We start from the raw sequence: 11,696 nt of genomic DNA on the forward strand, positions 1-11,696 counted from the left end.
CATGCTCTTTTCATACATTCAAGCTCCAAACTTTCATTAAGATTAATAGTAGAAACGAGCACAAACTCATCCATAATACGCCAATATCTTGATTGAGTATGATTGTGCCACTTGAATGACTCTACAACTCATATGTCAAGTATCATTTATCATTTATCATAGATAGTTCAATTTGAAGTCACCACTTTCATACGATGCACGGAAGGGGTAGGATCATTAGAATCACATAGTTGCATGAATTTCAGTCCTCTTGACGGTTACAATTTTATCGATCATTGAAAATTCTACCACAACATGGTTTACTCTGTCTGAATCAATATGATCGAGTTCACTGAAAGTTGATGAAATGTCAATTGTCTAACTATCTCTTAATCTCAATCTCCTTTCTCTTGTAATAACATTCTCAGAAAAAAAGATCAAGGCAAAGATCTCTTATGATACATAAAAATCACATAGAAATACAATAGAGAGAGATTACAATGAATAGATAAATGAAAGATCTTAAAATACTTGCATGTTTATATATATCCCAAATATATAGAAGAATGGTAAAAAATAAATTACTTAAAATAATAAAAATGAAACTTATTATATCACTATATAATATTTTCCTACAAGAACTAAAAAATATACCATGCCAAAATCACGAGAAAGTGAGAGGCCCGTCATTTCATAGACGTCGGGGAAAGTATAAACAAAGTAAGTAATGTTAATTTGATACAACACGTACCTTGAAATATTAATTACCTTTGTTGATCAGCATTGATTACCATATTGAAAATAGTAAACAAGAGTTGGCGAGAGAATCAAGTTTGTAGATATACCCTTGTCCACTCAAGGATGTTCTACTGGGGATCCTATAATTATAATAGCTGGTCTCTAATTTGTTCTACTCCCAAAGATTTGTTACAACACACGGTGAATCCATTATCTCATAAATTGATTTCATTGATGATGTATCATCTTCTAGAAATGCTTTTTATTTATGTTAATTTTACCCTATCTCAATGACATTTTTCTTTTGTGTATAATGGATTCTCGATGCATTATTTTGACCATAATATATACTATTTTGCAGTCGATAGTATTTTCGTACCGAGCAATACGATAATTTCGGAGTCCTTTAACATTGAGCCCTTTGCGTGTATTGAAAACTCTCGCATGTAGCGAGGAAATTTTGAGTCTGCGGTGGCCTCTATATTATTCATTCTTACTTTTATGAGCTTTCACCAAATATATCATCTACCAGCTTCAACGTCAATTTTGCATATTAAATTCGCCTTGATATGTAATATATGACCTGTTCAAATTTGCTATTCTGGGTAACACATTGTAGAGTTTATAAAAATTATTCTTAACTTAATATTCTGATATTATTTAATCATCCAGTTTGTCCATCGACAAATTGTTGCTGCTTTGCACCTTAGGCACAGGTTTATCACCATAAATAATCGAAGATGATTCAGAGTTTCAGGCCTCAATATATACACTCGCAGATGGTAATGGCACCATGATATTTTAGATTGGTCCTTATTTTCCTTCCTTTTAAATGAATATTTTTATGTTACTGCTGCCCTTGCCTGCAATCATATTAATTCATGATATCACATTCGGTCTGGAAAATTCATCAAACATCTGATATCACATTCGGTTTGGACGATTTCATCCTTCATCTAACTTCTTATTTTTTAATTTCTTTGTTTTCAATATTTACCCAGTATATTGTCACTAATTGAGAGGATTTGGGAAAAAACGAGTTATAACATTTGTCGTATATTTTTTTCACTTGTGCCTCCGTCTAACTGTATCGTCCACCTATATGGGGTGCTAACATGGACGTACAATTCGGCGATTGAAGTCTTTTGATGAGATCAATAGTATTGGTGTATTCATTACCCTAAGACCGCCTTGGACCTTATCATGTGCCCATCATTATTCATTTCCTTTGACCAGTCACGATCTATGCAGCTTACTCAACTTTCTTTATATTGACTCATGGATTAGTGATCCTTGTCCCATCCAAATCCAAGGTGTTTGCCTATGTGGATTTCCCCAGGTGATATATTTTGTTCATGCATAGTCTTTCTCTATCGTTTATTAGATGGGACCCGATGGCAATGACAACATAGACAGCAAACATATCTGGCCTGAGCAACCACCAAACATATCTGGTTATTTGGGTTTCGCTTTAATTTTAATTGGTCTTCTTTTCAACCTCTCTTATTCTTATCTCTATATCAGCTACTACATGAGGTTCAACAACCACATCGCCCAGGAAGAGTGCGTCCTACTTCGATATCGTTTGGGCGCTCGGCCATGTTAGACAGTAAAAGGACTTGAAGATATTGCAGGTCGTCCACTGATATTTCAGGTTCTCATAGGTATATCGGACCCGATGGTTTCGTATAAGGCAGGTCGCTTGGGTATCCCCCCTCTATTACTCAGGATCTACATGTAATGTCCCCTTTCTAGCATTCATAGCATGATGTTGTCGTTAGCCTATTTCCCCACAGTCCCGTAGGCTAACTAGGACATTAAAGGGGCTTAGAGGCCATTTGGCCTAGACAGTTTTAGTTGCAGGTCTTTCTGAGGGGTTCTGGGGCAACTTTAGGCATACTTACTATTTATAGTAAGTCATCTTGGACATGGCCGGACATTCAGTCACAGTGGTATGTCGATGGTAATTGTTTAAAATCAACAGGAAAACTTATTTATCATTGATAAGATTTGTTATGCATTGATAAAGCCATTTTATAAAGTTAAATTTAAATATTTAACTTTATTAATGCATAGACTATAGTTTGTGGGAAATATTTAAATTAAAAGAGTTCCCTTTATTTTTATAACACATTGGAGACATAAGGTACATAAAGGGAGTTATGTTTTATCCCACATTGAGAAAACGAAGGATTGAGCTCTTGTGAGAACACTATAAAAGAAATGGAAGAGCTTTTTTTTTGTATGCTTGGATGAAGATTAATGTTATGTTGCTGGATATCTGATTATCGGGCTTGGAGGACGGAATCCCTCTTTGCTAGCATTCTCTTCGCTGTTGGAAGACACAGTCAGGAGGATCAAGGGTGTTTTCACTTTAGGAAACACACTGAGTTTCATTTGGGGCGTTTGCATAAAGAAATTTACAAGGGTTTGAGGTGCACATCTGAAGTTAGTTATTGCTATAGTGCCGCATGAACAGTATTTTGCTACAGTCGGCATGAACAGTATTTTGCTACAGTACGGCGTGAACAGTGTTGGTATCAAGTTTACTTGTTTTTTTCGGCTGATTAGAAGTTTGGAGGGCTGGCTGACTACATCTGCAAAATACTACAGCAACTAATTCCAGGTTTCTTCTGTCAAATTTTGATATTTTGCATAATAATTGTTGAAAACAAGTCTGAATCGTTGTTGCAGCCTTTAAGGCAGCTGTAAGTGCACATCTACATTTAAAAATCACCCTTTATTAGCAGATTGAAAGAGTTTCCAGATTTTTCATATACTATTGAATGTGTGCCAAGTGTTTGTGAAAATGTTATGATGTGTATTATGCATTTTAATGTCACTTCATAGTTGTTCGTAAATCTACTCATTGGAAAGCAATTTATTGAGGAAATCAGCTTTATGACTTTGCATACAAAGTGTTTGACAATATTCCTTAAGTTAAATTTCTGCAAGTTAAAGTTCAAATCAGGGGAGGATATTACACTACAATAACTCCGATCGGTTTGGGTTTGAATTTCTCTTGTCGCGAGATTTGATAATCCTTATTCCACATCATGTCAATAGTCCAGGGACTATGTTGGCAATAACATCAATGCTCCCCATGTTTTTCTTTAGAAAAAAAATGATGCCTCTTTCATGTATATGAATATTCAAACACTTCCATTACAATATATTATCACCTTGTCTTATCTGATAGTGGTGAAGCCTGGTTTAACTCACATGCTATTTATCTCTTGGCATTTGTTCCACTATACATGTCCGTGAGTCCTTGCCAATGGGTTTGCAATATGGTTTTGATTCCTATCAATCAATGTATAGTCTTTTTCTTCATTTTTATTACAAACTTCTTACATTTGCAAGCGGCTCTGATACCATGTTAAAGTAACTGAGATCGTTTCTGCACGTGTATTTTTCATTATGAGGATTTCTAAATGCAGATTTGGATCTTATATATGTATAATACGAGAGGAGACATGTCTCTATAGTTAATCATCATTTAATTTATAAATAACTATATGCATAACTCATCTTATATATATATAATATTAATATATTAACCATATATGTAATATAATATAATATTATTATATTATTATATAATAATATATAATACATAATATATATAATACATATTATATTACATATATCATATATATATTATATATATATAAGATATATAATGCATAATATATAATATATATTATATTACACATATAATATATATATATATATATATATATATATATAAGAATCACCAATAACAATTTATCTGAAAAACATAAACACAGATTAATATATCAAATAATCAGTGTTTTACTTCTACTGACGCTAAAACATTAATATTCTAATTTAAATTCTTAAAAAATATTTGAAAACTAAAATGTTATATTTTAAGCAAATTTTTCAGAATTTGGATTGCATCCTAAATCTGAATATATATATATATATATATATATATATATTTATTTATATATATATATTTATTTATTATTATAATTGTAAATATATATATATTATTATAATTGTAAATCAGTTATATATCTGTTTTGCAGATTAGTTATTGTTATTGTAATGTTTTATATGTTATTAGGTATCATTGGATATATTGACACTTTTTTTGTTCACTAGAAGAAGCCAACTGTTAGGAGTCTTTCAGTGTTAAAGCTAGTTTGATATCCTGAAATAAAACTTCTGCAACAATTTTTTTGTACTAATTTAATTCTATCATTATTGTTCATATTGATGAGCACAGGCTTACACAAAGGGGGGGAGGGGAGTGGGGCGCTGGGGGGTCGTGGTAGGTGTTGTGGGGTGTGCGTGTGTGCGTGCTATCATGCATCACAAAATAGAGCACAAGGTATACGCAGAGACCTTTATTAGGGAAAATCAAGACAAACTAATGCTTTTACCTGAATTCTTTTGTCAACCTACTAGATACACCAACCTCTCACATTTGAACGTAGAGACCTTTATGAGGGAAAATCAAGACAAACTAATGCTTTTACCTGAATTCTTTTGTCAACCTACTAGATACACCAACCTCTCATTTGATTTGTGAGAACCTTTCCTGCCCGAGGTACTAACCCATTATTCAGTTTGTTAGCATCACTCATTAGATGCACCAACCTCTCCTTTTAGTGGCACTAACCCATATTCAAATTGTCTTCACAAGACACTATAACATTCTTCTTCAAACTGTCATTAACTTATTCTAAGACCTGGAACAACCCAATCATAAATCATAAATCTGATATAAAACTCTTCTATCCTTTTCATCAAACCTGCAATCTTATCCTCTTATGCTCTTCTTATCAAATGTGCCATTAATCTTTTCTTCAATTGCTCTTGTATACATGCTTGATTGTCTACTAACTCACCTCACTCTCTTTTCTACTAACTCACCTCACTCTCTTTTGAAAAAATGTTACGTTCTTTTATATCTTATTGTGTTCATCAAAGATGCAGCTTTTCAAAATAAATAATGCCTTTACTAACAAATTATAACGCATTTCTTATTACATGTCATACTTATTTCTCGCTAAAAGATGATTCTTTTATTCCTCACAGTCTCTCACTCTACTCTGCATGTAATTCTCAGTTCAACTAAAATGATACGCTTTTATATGTTTAGTTATTCTACGAATGTATATGACTCTTTGAAATGGAGAAAACTATTAATATAGTGATGTCTTTCACTAACAAATCTGCCTTAACTGCTTATTAATATCCTTGTGCCTGTATGACAGACTTCCATAAATTTACTCTTTATTATGTAAGACTCACAATCTTTTCAGATTTGACTATATCAACTTTTATATCTTCATGTGTATGCCTCTTCATGAAAAACGACATCTCATTGAATAGAGGTGACCTTATGAAAATACATCACCTTAATTTAACACTTCCTTTTCGTTGCCTTTTTAAAATGCTTGTATTTAATTCTTGGCAAGCATTTTGTAAATGTATGTTGGTTTGCTGTCATTTACATATGAATCAATGCTCATCGATGAATATTATATCTGAATGCTATTAAGAATAAGAGGGCCATTAAATGGTCAAATATGTAACGATAGCATTAATATTAGTTTATTATAGTGAAATGAGAAAAAAAAAAGAAAAATGAAAAAAAAATGAAAAAATATATATATAGTTTAAATTATAATATTCACAATTATTAATTATCTATTTGTAGTTAGTACACTCCCAGGCCATTCCTTTAATCACACCTTATTGGCCCTAAGGAGGATATGAACACGGTCTTGAAGCCTACTTGTAGATTGGTTTCCAAGCATGCTATGGCAAGGAATTCCCAATCCTCCTCAGCATTGATGATTAAGAGAGAATTAAAGAATTAGGGGCTGAGTATATAGACTGTTAAATCTATTATGAATCATTAATAATTTCGTATATAATCTGATTCAATGCTTACTGATGTATGTAATCATAGCAAATCGCCAGCCTCCTAGAATGGGATATTACACTTAATGAAATGACCACAAACTTGAGAAAAATGCTTGGGCCTGTTGATGCGATTTTTTTCCCACTACAATCTGCAGAATTAAACACCTAATGTTCAAAGTCCAACACTAAATACTCAATCTTCTCTTGAATAAAATCACTTCTTATGCTAGTATTGTAATGAAAGATCACAACGTGACAAGGTTCCTTCTATTTTGAATACTCACTTGATTGAAATGTTGTGACTTGCTGGATCACTGAGGGGACTCACGCTATTTCTCAAGGTGTATCAACTTGAAGATTTGGCTTCATGATGTGCAATGATTTTTTCTTTTCGATTTTCAAAACTTCTCCACTTTAACCTAATCTAACTTCTACTACTACCTATGGATGCAAGGAAGTATGGATGTATATGGACTTTACCAGATGCAATCTTGTCAGCGACTCATGATTATTATAGATGAAGACTGGCTTCTAACATGGATGAGGTTACATTAAACTGATTCATGATTATTTAACTTGAGGTCAACCCAATTTCAACAGGAAGGAGTTTTGAAGAGGTCTAAGACAAACTTCGAATGGTAGATAAAGTTGTCACATTGTCATTCTTTGCATTAGGTCCTTCTCCACTGTTATACTATGGTTGAAAGAGCATAGTATCTAGACTTTTATGTGTTATTGAGTAGTTTCTTCAACTCTGTGGAACATATTGTTAACTGGTTATAGGCAGCTAGGTGTTTGGTTAAGTAAGGCAGAATGCAAAGGTCATCAGTTATAATAATATATGGGTAAATTCTGCCCAAGTTATCATTTTTGTGCATCTACATCATCTGAAACATCTAGGTAGTTCCCTATTACAATAGCTACAGTAGCATACCCAGCCTGCATCTCTTTGGTAAAGGTGTAAGACAAAGAGTTGTAAAGATTCTTCAGTGATCATGAAGTTTATCGACCCCGGTACAATAATTCTAGTAAGCCTGGGTCAGTAAAGCCGTTTAGACTGCTCATGTTGTTCTCTGCAAAATATCTTATACTACTATATATGTTTTAAAAATCAACCAAAGAGGCAACTAGTATACCAACCTATGAAAAGTACAACTACTCACATTTTTTCTTATGCAAACTAAAAGTCTTTAAGAGTTATTTAACATATAAGCGGTTGCTACGCTTTGCAAACTGAAGAGTGCACAACCTTAAGGAAGAAAAGATAGTGAACACCCTCTAGGGAGCAAGACAAGAAGAAAATATAAACGAGCTCAAAACATGTCAACAAGGAAACGCTGGAACATTGAAGTTGAGATGTCTGCAATAAATTGAGAACTGTCTTCTTCTGTTCATTCTATGTGTTTAGCTACACATAAATTACCATTGCATACTGCTTATTCAAGGTGAATAATATTCAAAGACGACACCGTGCAGAGACAAGGAAGGTAGTATTCAGGAGAAGCACTGTGCAGAGATAAGGAAGATAATGTTCAAAGAAGCCAGTGTGCAAAGGTAGGGAGAATATTGAGGTCTGCAACTGCCCAAGCCACCTAGCATCTTTGAGGACCGACTGTCCTCTGCTGTTCATTCAACGTGTTTAGCTACTCAGAAATTCCCATTGCACACTGCTCATTTAAGGTGAATAATATTCAAAGAAGACACTGTGCAGAGACAAGGAAGGCAGTATTCAAGAGAAGGCAGCGCGCAGAGATAAGGAAGATAATGTTCAAAGAAGTCACTGTGCAAAGATGAGGAGAATATTGAGGTCTGCAACTGCACAAGCCACCAAACAAATTTGTTTCTCAACACAGGTAAGTGCATTTCACGCCTAGAAGAAAAATACCTCCTCCTATATCCTTTCGGTAATGCTCATGCCCATGTAAGAAGATTGTACCTATATCCTTTCGGTAATGCTCATGCCCATGTAAGAAGATTGTAAACTGTTTAAGTTCACTTAATTCCCACGATACCGCCCTAGAAAACGATGACACGCTTTCTGTAGATGTAAATGACTACGCAGGATTATTCTGCAATCACTTGTTTGTACTTAATCGCCAAGTATGCCATGAACACCACGCCGCACACTGCACACCTGGCAACAACTCATCGCATGAACACCACACGCCGTACGTTCCTCACCACACGCTGCACGCCGCACACCACACCTGGCAACAACAGAGCGCACAAACACCATACCACTCACTGCATGCCTGACAACAATACATTGCATGCTGCACGAACACCACACATCACACACCTGGCAACAACACTACACGAACACCATGCCACGCACTGCATGACGAAAGTCATCTTCAGACAAAAGTCAGCTCCGGACATAAGACACCTCCGGACAGAGATCACCTTTGGAAGATTAGAAATCCCTTAGGTCCGTGGTGGGTCTGCGCGGGTTAGCGTATGCATGGGCCTAGCTTGAATCCGAACATGCGACAAACCTGGACCTGTACCCAGCTGGTAGGGTCTGAACCCTGCAACTTAGATCTAAACCATTAAACCATTTAGGGCCCACTGTTTAATGTAGAGCATCCCGGAGGGGTGTGATGCTTTGGACGTTGTCCTCTATTTTGTTTGCATTTATTTTTGTACTTCATTCATCAAAAATCAGCGAAGAACATAGTTGCATGAACTGAAGAATATATACTTCCTCAAATAATCTGACCAATGTTCACCACCTTCTTTTTGCCCGACATGTTCTCTAGACTGTGCTCTAAGAATTCAGGGATTAAAGGTCTAAGAGTTGTTGTAGTAGTTGTCTTGGAGTTGATGACTGGAATATTAGTGTTCTTTCCTTCTCTATGGTTGCCATTATTACCAGTATTCCTATTATTAGTATTGTTATTGTTTCTAAAGCTACCCTTATTGCTTTGATTTCTGTTATTCATGCTTTGCATCATTTGAGTTAATTCATTTGAGTAATTAACCAAGGTAACTGCTGCTGCCTCCAGCCAAATCATTTAGCATCTCTGTGCAGTACGAGGGTTTTGGCTGGTCATTTCCATTACCCATACCTCCTCCTCCAAAATCTGAAATTAGAAGATGACATCTTCTGCTATAAGTGATAAAAACTTAATCTTCTGGAGTTGATGTATTTTAGTCATTTAACTTTTGATGTAACTGTACAAACCAGCAGCCACTGTAAAGACCTGTGCTAAACAGCATACCAATTTGCTGTTTTTCCCAATGCTCAAAGACAGGTAATTTTGTCAAACAGTGTGGGGGTATTTTTATGAATACTTTCATCATAGGCTCTTCATCATATGAATATTTGTATTCTGTATGTATTTTATGCTTTGTTAGGTATCATCATGTTCTGGGTCATCTCAGTTGCTGTGAGACCAGTCCGAAATTTCCTATCAGAATTACAGGGAGGAAATGATTAAAATATCAAATGTTGTACTTGAATTATAGGTATTTACTAGCCATATCTGTGTGTAAGTGGGTGGGTAGAATCAAATCAAGAAAAAGGCAGCTGGACAACTGGAAGAGTTGGAAAGGTAGATAAGACTGAATTGAAAGTTGATGGGGAGCAGGAAAGTTAAAAATTTCAGGGATAAATTACAAAAAGTTAAAAGAAAGCTAAAAGATTCACATTAAATGTCATTGAAGGATTTTTATCGTATACATGGTGGCTTCTGTTAGGCAAACATTCAGAAATAGGACACAGTAATAAGGCACATCACTCCATTAAGTTCCAGCATTGACGAATCACTAGAGGGAAACATATAATCTGTGCCTGTTTTAATGTCCTGAAGTCTATTTTTGGAAGACTAATATAATTTTGATCCTCAAATTAGGGATATTATGTACCTAACATGAGAGTAACAGGGTGTGGCTCCAATAGAGATTGGTAGGGAACGAATAAGAGTAGTTTACAATGGATAATTCACCTGCATTAGTAAATTTTGTAGATATAATTGTTTGGTTGGACAATGCAGTTGTTGGAGCAGATATATAACATGAAATTAAGTGAGACACTGCACTTGTAATGGGGAATTCTGAATCTAAGATTATTGATGGTGCTTTCAAGATTATTCAGTTGATGCTTTCACAATAATAAGTTTACAGTACACAAAAATTGGTCTTAACATATTTTAGTTCCTTCTCTTGTTCAGCTTCTGTTGAAAAGATGCAGGTTAAAGGAGTTCCACGCAGTTTGTTGAATGGTCTTTGTCAGAAAAAAAGATGGCCAGCGCCTATATATCAGCTGATTAAGGAAACGAGTTCGCCTCACATAAGGTGCCTGCACTTGTTTCTCCGAATCTCTAGCACTCACAAAGATTCCTTTCAAAGATTCCTTTGAGTAATAGTCTGAAGTATTCTTTGTCTCTTCTTTGCAGTTTCGTGTTTTATGTGCACATCCCTCACCGAGAAATAGAACATATTAAAATTCAGGGAGAAGCAAAATCTGACAAAAAGAGTGCAAAGGATTCAGCTTCATTGTTGATGTTACACGAGCTTCAGAAGCACGAACTCTGTGTTTTAGAAGATCAACAAGCATGAGAAAAGTCTCTGGAATTATGTAGAGTTACTTTTTTGCAACATAATTTTTTTTCTCCAGAAATATTATAACACTAATATCTTGATCTCACCATGATCTTAGTTTCTGAGCAATTGTTAGACTTGGAGCTGAGTTGAGTTACAGTTGAAGTTTACATTCTGGTACAGAAACTGAAGATTGTGGAAATCTATTGGTAGTCATAGATCAATGACTGCAATAGAGCAATGACAATGACATTTTCATTAGCAATTATTTCAATCCTTTTTGTATCCCTTTAAGAAATTTTCAGAACTGTGGTCTTTCGCTTTTTCTTCTTATTACATCAGCTGAAACAAGAACTGAAAAAAGTACGAAAACTATGCTATCCACACTAAGCTGAACTTTCTATCATATCTGAAATTTTATATAATTTATGAACGCCGAATTTTATTACAAACCCTGTTGTTGATCTAAAAATCAAATAAACATAAATAGGTAGAGCCGTGGACACTTGAGATAAAGCGTATGAATTTCAGTG

General features: G+C 34.8%; 1 protein-coding gene across 5 annotated transcripts in view; it reads left to right on the forward strand.

Annotated features, from left to right (window-relative positions):
* Nucleotides 1–11,461, forward strand: part of LOC149558895 (endoribonuclease Dicer homolog 3b-like) — a 141,851-nt gene extending 130,390 nt beyond the window's left edge. For all 5 annotated transcript variants that reach the window (XM_089832918.1, XM_089832917.1, XM_089832919.1 and 2 more), the window contains exons 26-27: nt 10,794–10,917; nt 11,019–11,461. In XM_089832918.1, the coding sequence (XP_089689044.1) occupies nt 10,794–10,917; nt 11,019–11,181 (287 nt within the window). In that variant the 3' untranslated portion in view covers nt 11,182–11,461. The remainder of the gene's footprint in view (nt 1–10,793; nt 10,918–11,018) is intronic.
* Nucleotides 11,462–11,696: the final 235 nt, after the last annotated feature.

This window comes from Cupressus sempervirens, chromosome 5 (genome assembly GCF_028749045.1).
Source record: "Cupressus sempervirens isolate cs-2001-9-10 chromosome 5, ASM2874904v1, whole genome shotgun sequence".
Lineage (NCBI taxonomy): Eukaryota > Viridiplantae > Streptophyta > Pinopsida > Cupressales > Cupressaceae > Cupressus > Cupressus sempervirens.